Raw genomic sequence first — 22,836 nt, 5'->3', positions numbered from 1 at the left:
TTATTATCTTATTGCTTCTGTATGCTGCTGTAGCGGGAAAAAAAAATTCCCCTCGGGGATTAATAAAGTAAATACCTACCTACCTACCTACCTACCTATACTGATGTTTACTATTACAGTAAAATATTGATTTGGTCCCTCTGACTGATAAGATTATTATAGATCAGATCATATCAGATCAGGGTGGAAGCAGCATCTTACTGTTGAGCTCGTTTAAACTACTCGATAATCAAATTGTGGAGACAAGTCTCTTGTCAAGTTTTTGGACCTTTTTCTCTGATGTTTGACTTTTGGTGAGATATCTGATCATTTTAATATATGTTACAGTTGTGCCAAGTCTTCATCTGAAAATGAAGGAAAGCAGTGGTGGACTTTAAAGTAGTGTTCCCTCTGAAATGCAGTAAATTAGAAGGATCATCATGTTGAAGTACTCAGGTAAAGTGCAAGTACATTAAAATTGTACTCAAGTACAGTACTTGAGTACTTTGTTTCCACCACTGTGTGCATGAACAGTCAGTGTGGCAAAAGGTCACTGACTGTAGCTATCGATGGCAAATTAGCTACTGTACAATATACAGTATGAACCCAATTTTATTACACTGCAGATTTATTATATCACAGTTACAGCCACAATACGTGATCTGAGTTTACTAAAGACAGAATAAGGTCAAATATTTCTTTGAAACCCGTTTTATTACACAAGATTTGCATATAACCAAATTATATGCCAAGTATCAAACACCCGACTTTGTTACATTAGGTGTAACTGTATTAACATGAATTCCCTTAGAGTAGAGATTTAAAGGAAACAAAAACTGAGCACTTAATATTTCTTTTAGCCAGCTGAAAGAAGTCATAAACGTCCTTGATGTTCAGTATTATTTAAGAGGCCACACCACCACATTACAGACCAGAAGGAGCAGTACGTAATGCAGTGGTGCCATCTAGTGGTGTGAATCCATACCCTGACAGGACAGACATTTTCTCCTGAGTTAGATTACAGAGAAAGTACCAAAGACTTTTAGTGTGGCTGTTATTCAGCGTTTACAGATGTGGACTAACACATAACACCTTCCATTACAGGGTGACTTCTCCAGAAACACAAATTGAATTCTTCTTCACTCATTTACATTCTTCGTAAAAATCTGCTTGCAGACTTCTCTTTCACAGTACAGCTCCTGGGGGCAATAGATCACAGAAATATTTAATAAACACGTGGTTTTCATGAAATATTACAAGAATAAAACATGTTAGAGCAATTGAGTTTTGTCATTCTGTGTATTATTTAGTGCGAATATTATCAAAATATTCATATTCCTACCAGATGAAGTTAATCGTCTTCGATCCAGTGAGCCCAGCCTCGGTTCTTCTTCTCTCCAATCTGTTCACACACCAGTTTGTTCCCCTCCCATGGCACCAGTGACTGCACAGATGGCAGAGGAGAAGAGTGAGAGTAAATCGCAGCACAGAAGATTTTAGCAGCATGCATAAATGCAAAACAAATATATAAAATCTTTTGCAATCATTGTGTTTATTATCACTTTAAAAACATAATTCATCTTCACCTTGACATGCCTGTTGTCCAGTCCCTGCGTGAACTCCTCAAATTCCTGGCCCACTTGGAAGAAGATGGGGGTGTAGTTTCGGAAGGCGCTGGTCGTTTTGATGATGTACTGGTCCCCCTGCTGCTCGATCACCTTCCTTATATTCAGCCTCAGAGCAATCTTTCGTAAGTAAAGGCGGATTCCTGGAACGGTAGAAAAGCACATCAGCTAAATGCACAACAGGCTAGAAACACATTCTCTCCCTCACACAGTCCCATGCATGCCAGAAACAACACTGCAGCCAAATTGTTTCACCACAGCAGCGAGGTGCTTCACTCCCAGTGCTCTATTTAGTGTGGGACAATGTTATGTCTGCATGCATTTTACAATACAATTAAATCTGGATGATAGGGACTCACGTACTACAAGTTATCTAACAAAAATTTAACGTATTAGAGAATGTTTTTGAATTAAAACATGCTTGAAGGATTTACCCAGTGCAATCATGTAGCCCTCAAAGTCGACATTGCTGATGATATCCCATGTACCACAGAAGCTGGAAGGCATATTGACCACCCTTTCACTCCTTCTTCTGAATGCGTGAATAAAAATGTGATCCTCAACCTGCAGGGCCGATGCGGAGTTATGAAAAGAGGCTGAGACACTACTGTTTTATGTGTGAGACCAGCAGGCATAAAGGTAGGTATGTCCTTGCCTCATTCGCTGACACCTGAGGACCGTGTGAGGATGAAGGAGGTGCTCTCATCAGTGCCAGAGTTCAGAGGGGGAAACCGGACGTGTCCGGCTGGTCTCACTGCGCAGTTTACCGACGGGTACAGCTTTCAAAATTTGCCTATGGTGTCACACATTTATGGTATGCACACACACATAAGGGAAAGATATTCTTAATGTTTGGGGGAAGACTTTTTCCCATCACAACAGAAGAAGGTGTGATTTGACAGTGAGCAGTGTGAATAGAGTAACTCAGAAAGTTATTCAAAATGCATCACTTATACAGCGATGAAAAAAAAAAAATCCACCCATGCTTAATTTTCCTATATAGAGGTTATCATCCAAATTCATCCATAAAAAGGAAGGAGGGGGGTTCTATTTATCAATTGTGCTCATTTTAACAGTGGAATAAAACTCTTCTGAACAAACGAAGTCAAACACTTGTGTTTTTATGGAATACATTAAAATGGCACGCCTGTCTGTGCAATGAGGAGAATAATATTGACATTGGTACATACTCTGGCTGGAATGCAGCGTGGAAGGAATCGCATTTTCACTGAAAGACAATAAAACACATGGAGCTTGTCCAAACTATTCAGGCGATCTCAACAAAGCAGCAAGCGGGCCGGCTGCTCGTGATGTTACGCAGAGAAACTTTGTCAGGGTTGTTTGTTTTCCTGTCAACACTCTAAATGTGCATCAACTCTGTCCTTGCGTGCACGATGCAGACAATTGTTTTAACAAAATGAACATGAGTATTGGATGGAATCACATGAATGAAATATTCCGGTTTTTGATGATGCCAACATTTCAAATAAATGAATTAGTTCCCAGCTCTGATATTAATGTGATGTAATCAGTTATACTTTGACTTAAATCCCACTGTTATCACAATGAGTCTTTAGTTGGCTGCAGTGTTATTATAGCTCTAATCTGATAATTACCTGATAGACAAGATAACACCCTGACGAACAGCATTTTAATCAGAAAAGGTGTCAATTTGGGACTTCCTCAACTGAGGATGTTCAAAGTTTCTTATCTGTGTGACGATACCATCAAAACAGCAATCAATGCAGTGCACCCAGAGTTGAAAACAAAGAAGGTTGTTTATTTTCAGTGCAATACAAATCATGCTTTTATTTTCAAATCTACAGCACTATGTGTTTAAAGCATATCAATAGAAAAATCCTTCTCTTAGTGCAAAATTTGTGGTGAGCTGAGAGGAGAATATTGTACTGAGGCAAGTGGGGAAGACAGTGTGTGATATAGAGTCTAGATTGAAAAATATTTGTTCTTGGTCATACTTTATGCATTACCAACCATACAGTCAATCCCTATCAAACTGCAGATTTATTTGTAGCAATCACATTTAGACAACCCCGCAGACAGCTGAACTGCCGCTCAGGTATTATAATTCAGACTCGAACACAAGTTACTAAAATGCTACTAAATCACCTCACTCAGGAAAGTCCATGATTTTCTTAAAAAATACCGCCATTATAAGAAAGGTCTGTTCTGTGGAGTAGGCACTGGTGGACGCTCAAACAAACTGAATGAGTTTTAAAGCTTCGGGAGTGAGTGAAGGCGGCTCATTCTTCTGTATTTCTAGCTGTGGCAGTAGACCCACTCAGCTCGAGGAGGCCCCTGTGTTCCTCTGAAGGGGTGCCAGAACCACGTCATCATTTTTCTGCTCGCTCTCAGCGCTGTACAGATCATGCTCTCGGACGTAGTGAATGACGCCGTCTGGCAGCAGGTATTTGACGCTCCGACCTCGACGCAGCGCTCGCCGCACATGAGTGGCTGAGATCTCGTTGGTCACCCACTCCTGGACAACGTGGATGTTCTTGCGATATTTCCACAGCACGTCTGTTTGGTGGATGAACTTGTGCGGATCATTGCCACTACGGGTGACGCACACCAAACCGTAGCAGCCCACAATCTCTGCGATATCCTCCTGCTTCCACATGTTGGGAATCCCAAAGGATTCCAGGACGTCAGCGCCACACAGCAACATCAGCTTTGGGGCATCTGAGCACAGAGAAAACACTTCAGTCATGATGGAGTCCGAGTCTCTCTCTCTCTCTCTCTCTCTCTCTCTCTCTCTCTTTCTCCGACAGCACACAACTCTGGGTTTTGTTCTGCTTTGCAGCTAATCAGTACTCGATAGATGCACCGATCGTCAGGAGAACTGCCGATTTTACACATCAAGGTCTGTTTGCGGGTCTCAGGGAGTACCACTGCTTATGTGAAAAAAGTGTGTAAAGCCTTTGTAGCTCCAGAGGGAGCTGCATGAAATCAGATAAACTAACTCAAGTGACATTACTTGAGCCCGCATGAGATGGATCTGAAGAGCTCGGGGTACGGAGTTAGACAGAAGCGAGCTTGCCAGACCTCACCTACATTAGCCACGAACAAACATAACACAGCCAAATGCCCAAGTGAATTGTGAGCGGTCTTGTTGCATTGTGGGTCCAAAGAAAAAATACATTACGTGGCTCTGCTGTAAGACTGATAATAGTATAAGAATGTGTTAAATTTGTGTAGTACATGAAATACTGAAATAACACCAGAGAAAACCATCTTAATGGAGACTATCGGAACGTGAAAACATGGCACGGTTTAACTGCAAGCGTTTATAATCTCGTGCAATGCAGCTACACGCTAGAGATTCAAATGCATGAACAACACACTTGTTTGTTTTCTTTCATGCGTGTAGGCTCATCTCTTGCTGTCTCAGGGGCTGAATGATTGCATACACAACCGATGTAATACTACTTCCTCCAGTGTACCTGGAGGACGTGTTCCACACATGTGCAGGAGATCGGCATCTATGTATTCCCAAACTCTGGAAAATTTCCCTCCACCAATTGTTGATTGTCTTTATATATTTTTTTCAGAATTAATTGTACAGATGCAGGCAGCGACAGACCTCTTCACACAGCCTCTCTTCAAATCCAGCATTTGTTTTGGTTTTCCAGCACATGCACAGTTGATGCCCTTGCAGAGTACTTGCTACGGGGGCAAGTTCACGTGATCACAACAAATTGAAGCTGCGTGGATGTCCGCACAGAGCCTACGTCTGCATGCACTGATGACCAACTTTGCATCACGCTGACCCTCACGTACTTGGAAAGTATTGGTATACTTTGCAGCTTGGCTGCCTTTACAGTAGGTGTAGTGAATGGGTGACAACACCACACAACACCACACACCGAGTATCCACACCATTAAACCGTTGTCTGCTGTAAGTTAAGCTGAATACAGTAGATTGTGAATACAGTGGAAGCAGGATGACAGTTGTTGCCTGTCTGGAATCAGGGATTGGAAAAAGGGAGGATATTCAAAGAAGAATTGCTGAATTACACAATCGTACACATCCACGCATGGCCTACCTCTCCTTTTCTGATGAGTTGAATCCTCAAAATACACATCCTTTTTGCGTCTCTTTTTCGCGTACTTGACCGTGTCCACATCATCGCTGTTCTGCTCTGCTGCAAGCAGTTCCTCATAGTGATACCTGAGCGGGCACAGACAAAATTAATATGGCAACAAAAGATCCGATTTTTGACATATCAGATCGATGCTAAATGCTAACTGCATTTACAGTTTCCCATACAGGAAAGTACAGGAAGTATTTGTCATAAATATAATATAATATATAATTCCGTGTTTGTTGTTGTAAAATACTAAGATGCGATGAACGGAAAGGGATAGAAAGCTCCAAGTTATGGAGTGAAAGAGAAACTCTGCGCAACATCGAACATCAACATTTGAACTGTAATCCGGTGTATGTGTACATAACACCAATGACACTGGATACAGGAGTTATTTCAAGTTAACATCAATACGACACTATCAGTTGATAACACGTGTCAACTGCCACCACCACACCACCAATCACTTGCTCATCACAGCTCATCACCAGCTGCTCGAGTGGATGTAAATAATTAGTTTAACAGTTATTACAACTTTTGGCAATTATGTAAAGATAAGGAGAATTAAAAGACAACAGAAGGCAGGAAGCAATAAAACTCTGATTAAGGTTACTGAAATGTCTGACAGGTATTGCCATATATATTTTTTGTCTCGAGACAAAACCCACAAGCCTTTCTTCCAACATAAGCACTACCACAGACAGACAGACAGACAGACAGACAGAGAGAACATTGTCAACTTACCGAACAACTTTAGCCGTCTCCACCCACTCTGCCTGCGAACCCTCCCAGGAGTCCAACGTGATCCAGTCTGAGTTTTCTGTAGCCAGTCTGACCATTTGTAGACGATGGCAGGCCTCAATCAAACCCTTCTTCTTATAGCCATCACCCACAGGAGAGATGATTCCTTTCACCACCTTGTAGTGACCTTAAACGCAGAGGAAGAGGAGTGATTAAACAGGTGGTTATGAGCAGCAGCGCAGTACATGCAGACAACTGTTTGAAAGAAAATTAGGAATGTGATGCTGTTTTTTTATCCACGCAGTATGCAGTATGTAGTATGTACATGACTGTAAATTAATGAGTTAAAAATTGAATAATTTAAAATGTTGGATCACTCAAATTACAATACAGAAGACTTTCTTTCCTCAAAAATGTCAGCTGTTACCATTGTATTTGTGTACAATTTTGAAATACTTAAGTACCTGTATTTTCTTTTACTTTATACTTTCACTCCCCAAAGTTTCAAAAGGAAATGTACTTTTTACTGAACTATATTTGTTTGACAGCTATTATTATCAGAACGTTTTGGGGTTAGGAATTTTATAATAATAATACATTTAAAAAAAAAAAACATTACCAGTGTAAAATATGATGCATACACTTTAAACTACTCACTTTACTAATATAAAGTATGTAAAACTAGATCAACCTTATATCTAATAATATAATAATAATAATAATAATCTTCCTCCATCGACACCTCGACCCCCCCTCTCTGTGACTACTGGCCAGGTTAGGAGACAGCTGGAGAGACTCCACCAGCGCAAGGCTGCAGGACCTGACGGCATCGGCCCCGTGGTCCTGAGGACCTGCGCCGTCCAGCTGGCTGAGGTCCTACAACACCTCTTCAACCTGAGCCTGAAGCAGGAGGAAGTCCCGGTGTTGTGGAAGACGTCCTGCCTGGTTCCTGTCCCCAAGAAGACGACTCCATCTGGCCTCAACGACTACCGACCGGTTGCCTTCACATCTCATGTGATGAAGGTGCTGGAGAGGCTGGTCTTGGCCCACCTCAGGCCGCTGGTGAAATCTTCTCTGGACCCGCTGCAATTTGCGTACCGGCCTCGTGTGGGAGTGGACGACGCCATCATCTACCTGCTGCAACGAGCTCAGTCTCACCTGGATGGAACCGGTGACTCTGTGAGAATCACTTTCTTTGATTTCTCCAGTGGATTCAACACCATCCAACCACTGCTACTGAGTGAGAAGCTGCGGGTGGACATGGGTGGTGGGGGGTGGACACGTCCACCGTCTCCTGGATCACTGACTACCTGACAGGCAGACCACAGTTTGTCCGTCTGGGCAGTGTGCTGTCTGATACGGTGGTCAGTGGTACTGGAGCTCCTCAGGGAACTGTTCTGTCTCCCTTCCTGTTCACCTTATACACAACTGACTTCCAGCACAACTTGGAGTCCTGCCATCTGCAGAAGTTCTCTGATGACTCTGCAGTGGTGGGATGTATAAGGGATGGACGGGAGGACGAGTACACGGCAGTAGTAGAGGACTTTGTGGAGTGGGCGGGAAGGAATCACCTGCTCCTGAATGTGGCCAAGACCAGAGAGATGGTGGTTGACTTCAGGAGGAAGGCGACGGCTCCACAACCGCTGAGAGTTCTGGGAGAGGAGGTGGACATGGTTGAGGAGTACAAGTACCTGGGTGTGTCCATCGACAACAGACTGAACTGGAAGACCAACATCAATGCTGTCTACAAGAAGGGGATGAGTCGACTCTTTTTCTTGAGGAAACTTCGATCCTTCAATGTGTGCAGCGAGATGTTGGAGATGTTCTACCAGTCTGTTGTGGCCAGTGCATTGTACTTCGCTGGGGTCTGCTGGGGGAGCAGCATTGGAGCCGGTGACACCAACAGACTTAACAAACTGGTTAAGAAGGCCGGCTCCATCATCGGCTACAAACTGGACAGCCTGGAAAAGGTGGTGGAGAGGAGGACACTGAACAAACTATTGTCCATATTGGATAATCCTGTCCACCCTCTCCACCACCTGCTGCAGGGACAGCGGAGCACTTTCTCCAAAAGATTCCTCCAGCTCTGCTGTCACAAGGACAGATACAGGAGATCATTCCTGCCCACTGCAATACAATAACAATAACTCACCTCTGGCAAAATCCATCACAGTACAATAACACTGTTGACTGTGTTTCTTGGTTTGTTTGTATATAATATATATAGATATATACTGTACTGTGTGTATATATATATATATGTTGACTGTGTTTCTTGGTTTGTTGTATATAATATATATAGATATATAATGTACTGTATATACTGTGCATTTTATATTTTATATTTATATTTTTACTGCTATTTTATTTTATTGCTTTTCTATTATTATATTATTATATTATATTATTCTATTATTTCTATTATTATCTTATTGCTTCTGTATGCTGCTGTAGCAAAAAAAAATTCCCCTCTGGGATTAATAAAGTAAATACCTACCTACCTACCTACCTACCTAAAGTAACCCCTTACTGTTGTTGTATTGCTACTTTTTAAAAGATCTGAATATTTCTTACACTACTGGTATCTAACTATGCACCTGAGTTCAGCCCAAGTTTCGAGATTCTCTGCGATTTCTCCCTCCAACACCAAGGAGATGAACTGAATTTCGTATGTAGTGCTCACAACATTGGAAAAAAAAATGCTTTAATTGAGGTCTGTGTGTTGAAACCTACAGTCTGTGGTTGAAACACAAAGCGAAGCGTCACTCTAAATTCTCTTCTAAAAACTCTTGGTTCCTGTTGTTCTGGGTTTTGTACCCTCGTGGTTGTAAATGCACTTATTGTAAGTCGCTTTGGATAAAAGCGTCCCCTGAATGAAATGTAATGTAAAAGATCTAAATTTTCCCGTCACTCTACCAGTGTCCTCCAGATGATCTCGGGCCAATTCAAACATCCTCAGGTGCATGTTGGTGATGGGGTTGAAGGAACCGCAGGCCAGCAGGACCACTCTGGTGATGCTGTGATTCTCCATGCCTCATGCTGCAGCATTCACCCTGCAGCAGCAAATAAAGTGAAGAAACAAGGACTGGATAAGACTTGGCTCATTGTGTTCAAGGGTCACATGTCAGGAATGATCTCTCTTACGTGTGGGTGACGTGTGAAATAGTACAGAAGCGACAAACGTTCAGAAAATTAAAATGAACTAAGCCATATGCTATGCCCGCTGCATCAACTATGTAACGCGTAACCAGGCAACGGAAACGGATTTATACGCTCACCAAGATTAAAGTACGATTTTTAAGCAGATAAAACTGAAACTCAGACCTGAATTTAGACAGCAAAGGGTGCGTTTTCTAATAATCAATCAAATAACAGAGACATTGTACTACAAGTACAGACTGCCAGCCACTCAGCCATGTGTCACCTGCTTCCTGTTTTGACGCCAATTTCATGTTCTGCCTCTGATTGGCTAGAGCCGGTTCCTTTCGTTGTTTGGGTTGGTTGGGTTTATGCATAAGGAACAAGGATTGGTTAAAGATCAGGAAGGAATGTCCTGATAAGCCAATCGGAGGCGGAAGAGGGCCATCCGTTACGTCACTGAGACCAACCACTCTGATTGGACAGAATGGACCAGGAGGCCGAGAGCCGCACCCACGCTCGTCAGGTTGCATTCACAATCACAAATCCAGAAACCTCAAACGCCTCGACAAATAGTAAACGTTTTGTAACACGTATTTATTTAAGTAATTATTCTTAACTTGGTGATTCTGTTCATTTTATAGCATCATTCGTCAGCTGATCCAAATATTTCACTTGACGCGCGACTGATTTTCCAAAGAGAGTCCCGGTGAGATGTTTTTCTTTAGCACAATTGCTAGTTACTCAGCTAACTCAGCAACTTTGACTGTTTTGCTCCCAGTTTATAGATTAACTCAATTTATGAATATTAGTTGCCGTCTCGAAAAAAATAATCTGTCGAACCGTTAATGTGTCACGCTGGCTCCGACAACACCGTCCCGATGCAGTCGAAATAGCAAGTTAGGTTGACGTCAAGTTATTTGTGTCACGCTTGTTGACGTGTTGACTTGTTTACTCTCGTGTTTTTCTCGTCCTCGTAGTTTCGGAAACACGCTTTGAACTAAGGATGGCTTCTCGCGGTAAATCAGAAACAGGCAAACTGAGGCAGAACATGGAGGAACAACTCGACAGACTGATGCAGCAGCTTCAGGACCTGGAGGAATGCAGGTGCAGACACGTCACTCAGATCCAGATGTGTGTCGATTCTGACGTGCTGTAGTTACAGTTCCTCATGCTTCCTTTGTTTTGTTCCAGAGAAGACCTCGACGAGGAAGAGTACGAAGAGACGAAGAAGGAAACCTTGGAGCAGCTGGGAGAATTCAATGACTCCCTGAAGAAGATCATGACAGGAGACATGACACTTGTGGATGAACTCAGTGGGATGCAGCTGGTATGCAGGGGCGCTTCCAGGATTTAAAACAAAAACAAAAAAATCAGGTGGCAAAAGGGGGGGGGGGGGGGGACCAAGAAGCAGTCGGGGGCGGGGAATCAAAATATATAAAGGGATGAAAATTGGCACGATTTACAGGTTCTTGTGCAGTGCCCTGCGCCCTAATACAGGCGGTATCATATGTGAACTGTCCAGCGCTAGAGCCTTAAAATCTTCTGGTACCGTCGTTTCTGGGATAATTCAGCCGTCTGTAACCTACATCACTCATTACTGTTGCCGTTGTCTGAAGTTTACTTGTGCAGATTAATGCAGCAAAGAACGGCAACGCCGTTTCAAAGTCTATAATTGGGTGTTTGCAGAGCATAAATAGAGGCCTGGTCTGTGGTCCAGTTGTGTCTCCTCCTGTTGTGGCACTGCTCTTATTCCATATCACAAATCAAGCAGCTACTGACAGCGCTCTGATCCGGTGGTGTTGGGCCAAGCTGCAACCAACAGTGACGTCACCCATTGGTTTGTGATCTGCCGTTATGAAGCCTCGAGTTTGGATTTTGGCTGTTGCCATCTGGCTATTTTAGAGCCGGAGGTGACCATATTTGGACGCGCTGGCAGGGAGTGAGTGCTGGATCTGACCCGTTGTGTTAGGAAACCCGACGACGGTACACCCCGCCCACCGATAGTGGAAACCCGACTGCACCCCAGGCCTGTCAACAAAACAGACACGGCCCCAAAAAAAACGTGGCTTTTTGAGGCTTAATTTCTAATTAATGCCGGGATTATTTTCAGATGGACCGCCAGAAAGGAGCGACTTCAGCTCACAACACAATGATAACTTGTGAAAACAAATGATTTACTTTGTATTTAATGAGAGATTGTTTAATGGGAGTCTATAGAGACGGAGGCTTTTTGTAGCCAACCTCTAACGGCACTCAGTGGTATCGCATTTTATGGCACTTCCGCATCGGCCTCATTATTTAGACCCGGAAGCCAAAGCAGCCACTCGTATATACAGTCTATGTGGTGGGCATGTTCTGACTGAATCTAACCCAATGGTGTTTTGGGGGGAGCATCATATTTAAAGAGTGGTGGGTGCGGGGTGGCGGGGGGCAGCTGCCACCTGTGCCACCTCTTTAGATACGCCCCTGGTAATATGGACAATCAATAATGCGCAAACACAGAGTATTAGGGGGGCTTAAAGAGATTATAGTTTACAGAAAAAGTAAGTAAAATACATCAATCATGTATTAAATTAATGATATTACACATGTTTCTGTCTTCAGGCAATCCAGGCTGCCATCAGCCAAGCATTCAAAACCCCCGAGGTGATCCGACTGTTCGCCAAGAAGCAGCCGGGACAGCTGAGGACCAGACTAGCAGAGGTTCGGCCTGCAGTGTCAAAAGATACAGTTTTTGTGTGATGCGCAGCTGTAGAGTTCAGTCACTCCTTTAGTTTTTAATCCGAGTCGCTTGGCCTGAAAATTGTCCAACTGGTGTGTGACATTCTGCTCAGATGGACCGAGACGTGATGGTGGGGAAACTGTCGCGGGACGTGCACACGCAGCAGAAAATGGAAATCCTCACAGCCTTGAGAAAGCTGGGAGAGAAGGTGAGGGAGAAGTGGCTCCTCCTCTGATCCACAGATGATTCAGTGGCTTGTGCTCACGAGTCCGTGCGAGCTTTATAAAGCTGCACTGATTTTATTTTTGACTTGCTGACAGAACGGCTTTAGAAGCAGCTGTGACATTTTAAACATGCTGCAATTGTCTCACAGCTCACTTCGGAGGACGAGACGTTTCTCATTGAAAATGCAACAGCTTCTCTGAGCCAGTTTGAAAAAGTGACTGCAAACCAAGGTGAGCATGAACATGTTCTCACTGAAATGTTCAATCATTCACATTTTTGCGCGAGTATTCTTATTAACTCCGTTTTGCCTCCTTTTTCAGGGTCTGAGGACAAAATTCTGGCTTTAGCTAGTTCTGGTGTGAAAACTAAAGCATAGCGAGTCTACAAAACGATCATCTGAAGTCAGTCTCTGTTCTTACCAAGAAAGAAATGTGCCAATGAATCCTGGGTTTTGTAAATAATCGGTGCACTTTTAGGGTGTTCTTGTAGAAGCTAACACTTTTTAACAGTATTGTTTTATACTCGTCAACTTTTGCAAATGTCTTTTATTTGTCCAGATGAGTGTAAAGCTGTATTACAGGTTCGAGCATGTGATTTGTTAAATATGAAGACGGGTACGTGAATGTAGAGGATAGCGCAGGCAGTTCGAGACGAATGTCCTGTTGTGATTTGTGCTGTATTTTGTATTTGCTTGATGTGTGTTTCAAAACCTAAAAATCCGACCGTGCTCGTTTAGGCGACGTTTATTTCCTGTGTGAAAGCTGCAAAATGTTCATTATGTTTTATTTTAAATTAAACTGTGTTGTCTGCAGGCCTTTGGACTAAATAACAGAAACACGACACAAACCTGAACTTTCAACTAGATTAAAGGTTCAGTGTGTAGGATTTAGATTGAGGGGGGGATCTATTGGTAGAAATAGGGCAGAATATCCATAATTATATATTCGTTGGCATCTAATCACCCGAATCTCACATTTTTATTTTCATGACCTTTCGAATGAGACTCGGCAGGACGCAGCCGTCTTTCAGGTGATCCATCTGCCCCGTCGCCTTATTTGATACAAGTTACAAAAATACACAAATTGTCAATCGAGAGACAAAAGGTTTAAAATTCTCGACTGGATAGTGTTTGGATGCCTAAACGGGACCCAATAAATCTTTGAAGAGTTTCCCTGAACTGTGGATCGATCAGTGGCCATCTGTGAAACAATGAGGAAGGTCTTCAGCTGTCGTCTCGACACAGATCGTACAGTTTGATTAATAGTCTTACTGCAAACTAATAAAAGGTCACATCTGTTGAGACATTTTTAAGTTAATTAAACAGAACATCACTTCTTTTACCTGCAAATGAAATGAAGGGAGTTCAGCACAAATGTGAGAAAACACACACACACAGGAGACAATACCTAAACGAGCTTCTGAATATTTGACATATTTTCTATTTTTCTATTATTTTATCAATCCTCTATGCGTCAGATTTACAGTAATCGAGTTTGGCAAGGCGTTATCGTTTATCTTAAAGTGCCCCCGCACTCAAAGATAACTTTTTGATCTTGTTCCCGCAGTTGAAATGTTTGAGCTTCACAGTCATCTTGCTAAAAGTGCAAAGGTGGTCTGTGCTCATTGGAAACCTCTTTTTGAGGGGGCGGGCCTTCAAGCATGATTCGTGACATCACAAGTAGTTTGGAAGATGATTCAGGTCCCCCTCCCCCTCAGAAAAAGGGATATTATTTTTTTTTAATTTGTTAAAAATGGGACATTCAATTCCATCTTTTATTTTTGAGAATTAGAGGATTACGTTTTCACCACCAGAGGACCCCAATTCTCAACATTTAAAAGACGCAGTAGAACCAGCATTGTATTGCATGAATGGTACACAGGACAACAAAAAGGAAGGAAAACAAGAGCAGCCAGAAGTTTATACCCCATCTCACCATCCTTTATTTTGTTTACGAGCAAGCATCGACTTCACTACAATTTGCCTTTCAATTGGTAGAAAAGTGAGAGCAGCTCCAACAAGCACAAAAGGAAGCATCCAACCGCTCTGAAAACATCGTCACTGTCCGTTCTGAGCAAATTTTTCAAAATAAAAGAAAACAAAACAAACAAAACCAAAAATCGGATCTGGAGCGTCATGGATGAGTGAAAGACAATCTGAGATTCAGTAGTGTATCACGTCTCCTTTCTCACTCCAGTCTCACAACCCCACATGGAACGTACACAAACATGTGGTTCATGCAAAGTAACCCCCCCGTACGTCTTAGTGTTATTACAGTATGGCTGCATTTCAGGTTAGGCAGTGACATTCATTTCAACCGACTTAGACTTCGCTCAGGGGCCCGAACAGAAAGCATAAAAACCAGACGACTGGAGATGGTGGAGTCACTGCCGAGTCAGTGTGCACTTATCAGTGACCCATGGTACTGTACTTCTAAACTGGAGCCGACGTGTGGACATGAAGTGTTCGACATCATGAAACCGTGAGAATTTCAGAGTTTGACAGGCTTTTTACTTGTGTGAATTTCATGCTGCCCTCAAAAATCACTTCTCAACAACTCAGGCAAATAGGACACTGTTCAAAAATCACCTTCCACTATACACAAATAAGGTCAGCTAACAGTATACCCACGTATGCTGCCAAAGCAATTTCATAATGTACTGTACATCTTTTAAAGGTGGATTCCGTCAATATGATTTCGTACAATATCTATAGAAGATACAATATGGATCTACTTTCTCTACACATCAACAAAGACACATGACATCTATGTAAAATGTTTCCACTTTAATAAAAACTAGCGGTGGACTATTGTTGCGACAAACCGAGAGAAAACGTATCTCCAGCTATGTAAAAAAAAAAAATCTAGCATTAAAACAAATAAAAAATTTAAAAAAAAGTTGCCACAAATAAAAGAGCATGGATAAGTTGGTTTGTTCTTGTAAGACCTGCTAATTACGCTATGATCGGCAAAAGGCACTCCCATCTCAGCCGGCTCAAACCTGGACCCTGTTTTTTTTGGTGTTTTTTTTACGAGTCCAAGTCTTCATGGAGGGGAGACTGTTCACTACATTTCCACCGCAGACCTATAGAAATCATGAATTCACGTAACTGAAAAAGTCAGACGCAACCCTGTGACTCAAAAGTAGCCTGTAAACTGACTCCCCCCCAAAAAAATAAGAAAGAGTCCCGAATGTGTTTTTAGATTCAGCTTTGGCCTCTGAAAATAGATTCACACGCAAAACACGAGACTCGCAACACCAACTTTTTCTAATCCTGATAAATGCCACTTTCTGCACAATGCAATGCCCCGAATCTTAACTAATGCAGGTTTGGGAGAATGTTTACATTTCACTCGGTATCCCAAAAAGCACGAGAGGAACACTAAATAGTTAAAGAGTGAAGGTACGTCTTTATCCGGCCGTGTGAAAGATATATACAACAGTGATGGACGACAGCGTCTGAGAGGAGATCGAGGTTGGACACATTTTCCCAATCAATTGTATAGGCTTTATACTAATACCAGAAGGAAAATAAGTTTACCAAATGTAAACAAATATCTTTGAACAACTCTACAGTACAGTTCCATGTACAATAAAATCTAGTGGTCTACTGCAAAAAAAAATAAAAATAAAAATCTCATTTTTAGATCGAGATTCATTTTTAAAGTGTTTTCCTGCTGTAAACTACACGGTCAGCTGTAAATCCTTCGACTACAATAAAGACAGCGACTCTTCTGCAATAAGAAAACAGTTTAAAAACACATGTAATGAATGTATCATCATTATTATTATTTCAAGGTCAAATAGCCATGCCGTGGAAAATAAACTCGCAACAAAGCAATCCTGAAAAGTACTTTCCTTTCACTTCTCTCCCCCCCCAAAAAAAAACAACGGCAGCAACCAGTCGCCACTAAAGCTGTCTGTCATAAATAGGCTCTTTCAGTAGTTTCCTACCTGTCGGCGCAGCAGGACTGGGATACGGACAAAGGCTTTAAAGCTGCTGAGGAATTCTCGTCCAAATACTCTTGCAGAAAATGTTAGTACCCATATTTCAAGATCAACAGCACTGCTGACCCGGTGTTTGTGAAGCTCCACAAAAAAAAAAAAAAAAAAAGTCTATTTGTACACTAGCGTTTCTCTGAGTACGGTGACTCCAAACAAAAACAAAATCCCCTCTGTACAACAGTGAGATCTACTGGGAATGAAATACACTGAACGCCAGGAGTAGAGCATTGCCACCTGTGCAAGCAAAGCAAAAGCATGTAAGAAGCTGAAACCATCATGAGACCAGTCTGCCTATGAGAAAGCAAAATATTTTACTTCTTGCGAGAGGAAAAAAACAAACAAAAACAAACAAAAAAAAGAAGACAAAATGGACACCACTTTGTCATGGAACCCTCCGCTGCACAGTCCTGGGTTTCTCATCATGACATTTTGTACAAGCGTGATGGAGCAGCTTTTGCAGAAGTTCAGCGACATGCGACAGCCTGTGTGACACAAATATTCTACATTACGTACTGCGTCATTTTAGATATTGGACCCCGTTGAGCAGGCCTTCACTAACACATTGACTAATTACATGGTTTCTTTATATTTACAAAATCTTTAAAAAGCAATTTATTTCTCTACACACAATTATGACTTTCCAAATTTCCTCATGCACTAAAAGGAAAAAAGAAAAAAAGAGAGGAAAAAGAAAATGCGGTCTACTTGTTAAAAGCATCATTTTTTGTTTCACTGCGGACTACAAGTCAAGAAAACTCAAGTCAAAGCTATTTGTGAGTTTGGCGGCAAACAAATCTAAAAGCATTAGCAAAGAATATACATCAGGAAAACAAAAATTATACTCCTCTTGAAAGCCTTACGTCTGAGAGCAAACAACAAAAAAAAAAAAAAAAAGGTGCAGGGTTGGCTTCCTCACACAGTTCAAAAACAAATATAGGCCAAGTTTTCCTGGGAATTAAAATATAATAAATAAAAAAATAAAAAGTAAAAATCAGCAATCCGGTGATGACTACACTACACTGAGTACCACCACTAAAGATAACAACAGGAAAACCTTGACCATATATACGCTGAAGGGAATTTTAGTGTTTGCTTTTTTTCTTTTGTTTTCTTTTTACATCATGGCTCCTAGACGTGAAACTGTAGTGATGTGTGAAGCAGTGAGTATGAGTGAGTTGGTGATGTGCGTGTCAGAGCTTGTGTTGTGTGTGTGTGTGTGTGTGTGTGTGTGTGTGTGTGTGTGTGTGTGTGTTTTAGTAGGTGAGGGTGGAGTCGTCCCACTCCAGCTGCTGCTGTCTGCTGGCCCCCTGCTGGTCCTCCGGCTCCCCGCCCTCCTCGTCTTCGCTGCTCTCTGACTCAGCGCTCGTGATGTCATCTTCCTCCTCTCCGTCTTCGCTCTCCTCCTCCTCTTCCTCCTCCTCCTCGCTGCTGTGCTGGTCCTCGTACGTCTGTGTTAAGAGGCAGAGAGAGGAGGAGGAGGGGATGTTTATGGACACTGTAGACACTCGTCACTTTCTGACACAATGATTAGGCTTGTCACCATCATGACATTTTAGTTGATGATTAATAGTCATCCAAATAATTCTGATCAATGATTTAATTGTCTTTACATGTTCAATTTGATGCCTCTTATAGTATTAATATAATCATAGTTTAATAATACAACCTTTGAGGAGGAACGGCGCATTTATGAATATTGGAATATATTAACAAAATTCTATTTCTGTCTGCCCTTTAGGCTTTTTGAACATAAATTTCAAGGGCAAATAGGATCTATTACTGAAATATATAAAGAAATTACTGACCATAACAGGTACCTATAATCAAAATAAACAATGCACCATGGTGGCATTAATTCTCTAAAACCGGAGCCTTTAAACAGAAAAAGGGAGCGCAACAAGACGATGCCATTAAGAGCAACAGTCAAAGGGGGAAAACTGTGGAAATATTGATGAAATATGACATTTCTGTTAGTTTCATACAGCTGTTTTCCTGAAGATCAATGGAAACGATTCTAGCAATCATGCAAAATGACTGCCGTCAGCTCAAATAATGATGATCAGGCGATACTGTAATAATTGTGAAAGGGCTAACAATAATTTATACACCGATCAGCCGCAACAGTAAAACTCCTGACACGTTAAGCATAAAGAATAACGCAACAGCTCAGCAATAATTCTTCCCTTCATAAACATCGCAGCTGTTATTCAGTCCGACGGAGAGGGCTGTTGATTTATGGGAGGGCTATTAAGGAGAAAGTTTGAGCTTCACTACTCAAGTTTCAAATTTGTTCAAATGCGTAAAGTCTCGCTTTGTAGATATTTTCTTTCCTGTGGAAACCCGAGTTTGTGATTTCGGCAGCTGTAAATAAATACTGCAGCAGCAATGACTTTAAGCAAGTCAAAACGTGGTTGTGGAGATAGTTGCTGGGCCAAGTAAAAATGATTAATTAAATGACTCAGAGAGGCGTGAATCCACTGTACAAATATTATATCCTGCCCACAATATAACTCACTGACATCTTTTTGGACTTACGGAAGACAAAAATGTTGCTTTCTTGCCTCGCACAGAAATGCTGTCATCCCTGATGAGATTTACCGGTTACAAAAAAATAATCAAAGAATGATTCTTTATTGTATATTAGCGAGGTAACGCTCCTCACGTGTCAGCAACAGAGCCCCCCTCCACCCCCTCCACCCCATCCCCACAGGACCGTCGATTATCAAAGCTCGGATAAAACTAGGACAACATCACCCAGAATGCATTAGCTGTAAAAGCTGTCTAAGCTGCAACCGAGCCACATTTTGTTGAGTAATGAAATTCCGTTCAGAAGCTTTCCACCGGCTAATCACCATTAAAATCTGCACTTATTTTTTGCCTCAGTGTGTTTTTACCTCCATGGGGTTTACGGTGATGGTGAGGGCCGAGTCGTCCCAGTCCATCTCGTTCTCCTTGCCGTTCTCCTGGTCCGTCATGCTGCGCTGGTGCGCCGCTCGGATGCGGAACACCCCCAGGATGATCATGAACACCAGGAAGCTGACGCACACCACGATGACGATGGTGGCGGCGCTGGGGACCACTGAGGAAGTAAACACGCAGACAAACACGCAGTAGCAGGTTAGACGGAACCTACGCTCAGTTTGCACATCAAAACCTTGTTGAGAGTTTGACGTGGGGAGACGCAGCTTTCACGTCTGTCTGAGGACATTTCAAGGGCTTTGGCTTTACGGTGCGCTGATGTCAATGGGCTCTTGGCGAGTTGCACTTGAATGCTTTCCGCAGCTCTAGGTGTCTGTCTGTCTGTCTTTAAATAGCGTCGCCCGTCTCCCGCCAACCTGCTCCACTTTGCCCCATGTTAACAGGAAAGGAGGGCCTTTCTTGTGCGGTGGCAAGCTGAGCGAGCCCGACAGCCTTAAAGATTACCGAAGCCGGGAAATAAAAGGTTGTGCTGAGAGCACCGCCTGTGCAGATGTCACAGACAGCGCTCAAGTGTAATCCCTATACTTGTGCCATTAAAAAAAAAACCAAAAAAACAGGAAAACAAGCAGTGTTTGATACATGCCCTACTTCTGGTTAATAGACTGTAATCCATCTGCAGTAGTGCTGGCCATACACCCAATCCTTTTCTGCAGCACGACAATTAAGCAGATTACTGGTTTGATTATGATATTTACTATACATTTCAACAGATGAGTGTGAACTCTATAAAAAAAAATAATAAAAAAAAAATACTGTAATTTCTATAATTTCCAGTGTCATGAAGTGTTTGTAAAAGATGGGTCACCGTGTTTGAAAATGTGTTGATGAAACTAAAACTGATTTTCATTCCTTTGTTGTTGTGCCCTTAACATGACCAACAGTTGATAACACTTTGGTGAGTTCATTATATCGGACTTCAGATTTGCTTTTGGTAACGAGGTTTTCCATGGAAGTGAGAGAAAGATGAGTTTGTATGACGCAAGGGACAAAGAAAAGAACTTCTGTATTGTATTTGAACCCTATAATTAAAACCTTTTTATTCTCAGACTCTATTAGTTTGTACTTTTAATTAAAAAAAATGTACAGTATTAATAACTTATTTATACCCTTGGGTGCTGTTTTGGTTTAATATTGTTTTTAATTTCTTTTACATTTTGTCTTTAATATGTTTTTATTGATTATTTGTGTCGATGAGTTACTTTGTTTCAATTCTATTTATTTAATTATATTGTTGTGCAGCACTTTGGTTAGCGTACATTGTGTTTGTGCAATATAAATAAACTTGACTAATATTTCCCCTATTTATGCCAGGTTGACGTGTTTGTGTACCTGAGGCCTGGTGAGCGTTGACCAGGTTGTGACCAGACAGATCGACCGAGGCGTGATGAATCGGGTTGATGAAGTTGGGTTGCATCATGGCGTTGTTAGAGTGCTCCACCGGACTGGAAGTGTGGATGACATTTACCTACAGAGAAAACAAACAAAAAAAGAAACCCACATGTGAATTGTCACAAAATGTTGTCAGCTGATCTCCGTTTTAGGTATTTCAAAGGGAGACAATAATGTTTTGCATGTCAATAACACCAGGACGCGACTTGAAATCCTGAGCCGTCACTTATGTTCAAAAACCGACAAAAGCTCAAGTCATACCTCGACCTTGAAGTCGTTGCTGATGTAGCGACCGTTGAGCTCAGAGCAGACCAGTTTGAATTTCCTGTCAAAGAGAGCCTCAGTGTGCCAGTTCTTGTAGCGGATGAGGTGCAGGACCTGCTCATAGTTCGCCATGGTGTTCACACCTGGAACACACAGAGGGGAGCTCAAATAAGTCTCCAGAAAAGAGGAAAATGGAAATATTGTGTAGTAGCATGTTTGTAAAAATGTTTTCAGAAATGTTTTCTGAAAAAGAGATTTGGGACACTGACGGATGTCAGTGACCCTGATTTGAAATCCTTCTAGTTTCAGAGTGTTTGCCTGAATTTAAATAGCTATTTATGTTCAGGATCTGTTTACATGTGAGGATTAGGAATTTGATGGAAAAAATTTTTTGTCTCTTCCTCTTGTTTGCATTGTGGCTCCGGAAAGTCTCTTGTCAAGCAGGCTCCGAAAAGTCTCTTGTTATCTGTCTTATTTGCAAGTGATTCCTTTTTGTTTTACTTTCCGTATCTAATCGACGAGTCCCCTGTGTCCTTATCTTGTGACCTACGACCAACTCTATATTACCGTATGAAAGCAGATACAAAGGGAATGGGGGTGACTGTCAACTGTTTGTCACACTGTATAAAAGCTGCCCTACGGAGGAGTGACGTGGAGCAATGCTGGACATCTCTCTTTGAGGGTGCATGTATTTGCTCCTTCTTGCAAGAATAAATGTCCGATATGTTTGATTTTGAACCAAGCCTCTGAGTAATTTTTCTAACAGAATTACACTGATTTCAGTGCATCTTATTTGTATGTCAACAATATGTATATGCGAAACTAACTTTATAGTATCCAATTTCTAGAAACCTGCGCTATGTGCTAGTTACTGTATTCCCAGCTGAGGGCCGCGGTTGTTACCAGTGATGACGAGGCCAAGGTTAGATGAGCTCATCTCTAAGGCACGCTGCTGCAGCTGGGACATGTCCACCTCCAGACTCTCATGCTCCCCGTCCAGCTCGTCTCCCACCACGGTCACTTCACATGTGTCCAGGTTGTGCATGATTTCCTCTGACACCACCGTCTCTTGGACTGAAAGAACAATTAAGAAAAAGGATTTAGAGGAGGAGATTATGAGGAGTTTGACGGGCTCAACTCAAATTTATAATGCGTCATTGTGCCTGTAATGTACATGTTTTTGGAGTTCTGAACAATGAAAATGTATAAAAGATGACAAATACATCACATTTCTATTTAAAAAAAAAAATGTTAACTGCATTTTCACAACAAAGAAAAGTTGACATGATTTTTGTATATTTGGAAAAATCTTCAAACTTAATTTTTTTTTCCTGTTCACATAAAATGACAAACTGACTGTACAAGTACCAAGACGAGTCACCAAGTTGTTATAGGTCAGAGTTGAGGAGTAAATGTCATCGAGCTCGTTCCAGAGATCAATAAACAGAAATACACAGAAACTAAATAATGGAGTTGGAGGAAAAGAATAAAGAAGCGCTGGCCTGTGATCAAATCAGGCCGAAGTTGCTCTAACAGATCCAACCTGTCCAATAAAACAGGTGCAGTAGATTAAACGGCCTTATCATTGTTACTGCTAATATATTACATAGTGTATACCTGCAGTAGATTATGACCACAGAAAGAAAATATGTTCCATGAT

General features: G+C 41.8%; 3 protein-coding genes across 8 annotated transcripts in view; 1 reads left to right on the top strand and 2 right to left on the bottom strand.

Annotated features, from left to right (window-relative positions):
* Nucleotides 1-1,330: 1,330 nt before the first annotated feature.
* Nucleotides 1,331-10,575, bottom strand: LOC138615395 (nicotinamide/nicotinic acid mononucleotide adenylyltransferase 1-like). 5 transcript variants are annotated; one of them, XM_069688994.1, is made up of 5 exons: nucleotides 10,433-10,575; nucleotides 9,368-9,504; nucleotides 6,455-6,638; nucleotides 5,669-5,793; nucleotides 3,374-4,304 (listed from the first exon to the last, which is right to left on the bottom strand). In XM_069688994.1, the coding sequence occupies exons 2-5, from the start codon at nucleotides 9,480-9,482 to the stop codon at nucleotides 3,904-3,906; spliced, it is 825 nt and encodes a 274-aa protein (XP_069545095.1). In that variant the 5' UTR covers nucleotides 9,483-9,504; nucleotides 10,433-10,575; the 3' UTR covers nucleotides 3,374-3,903. The 5 variants fall into 5 exon arrangements, with proteins under 5 accessions (XP_069545097.1, XP_069545095.1, XP_069545093.1 ...); XM_069688992.1 differs by lacking the exon at nucleotides 10,433-10,575 and adding an exon at nucleotides 9,596-9,887; XM_069688993.1 differs by lacking the exon at nucleotides 10,433-10,575 and adding an exon at nucleotides 9,730-9,887.
* Nucleotides 10,576-10,595: 20 nt separating this feature from the next.
* lzic (leucine zipper and CTNNBIP1 domain containing) lies at nucleotides 10,596-13,350 on the top strand. Its single transcript, XM_069688997.1, has 6 exons — nucleotides 10,596-10,696; nucleotides 10,784-10,919; nucleotides 12,197-12,295; nucleotides 12,427-12,522; nucleotides 12,688-12,769; nucleotides 12,860-13,350. The coding sequence occupies exons 1-6, from the start codon at nucleotides 10,596-10,598 to the stop codon at nucleotides 12,913-12,915; spliced, it is 570 nt and encodes a 189-aa protein (XP_069545098.1). The 3' UTR covers nucleotides 12,916-13,350.
* Nucleotides 13,351-14,452: 1,102 nt separating this feature from the next.
* The window catches only part of clstn1 (calsyntenin 1), a 37,227-nt gene continuing 28,843 nt past the window's right edge, over nucleotides 14,453-22,836 (bottom strand). For both annotated transcript variants that reach the window (XM_069688990.1, XM_069688991.1), the window contains 5 exons: nucleotides 22,080-22,250; nucleotides 21,174-21,319; nucleotides 20,853-20,988; nucleotides 19,439-19,623; nucleotides 14,453-17,992 (listed from right to left, as the gene is read on the bottom strand). In XM_069688990.1, coding sequence (XP_069545091.1) covers nucleotides 17,798-17,992; nucleotides 19,439-19,623; nucleotides 20,853-20,988; nucleotides 21,174-21,319; nucleotides 22,080-22,250 — 833 coding nt within the window. In that variant the 3' untranslated portion in view covers nucleotides 14,453-17,797. The remainder of the gene's footprint in view (nucleotides 17,993-19,438; nucleotides 19,624-20,852; nucleotides 20,989-21,173; nucleotides 21,320-22,079; nucleotides 22,251-22,836) is intronic.

Source organism: Brachyistius frenatus, unplaced genomic scaffold (assembly GCF_029030835.1).
Source record: "Brachyistius frenatus isolate BFR_SWC_R1_liver_20210118 unplaced genomic scaffold, ASM2903083v1 Contig_6, whole genome shotgun sequence".
In the NCBI taxonomy this organism is placed as follows: domain Eukaryota; kingdom Metazoa; phylum Chordata; class Actinopteri; family Embiotocidae; genus Brachyistius; species Brachyistius frenatus.
This window is presented reverse-complemented; position numbering and strand designations above follow the sequence as displayed.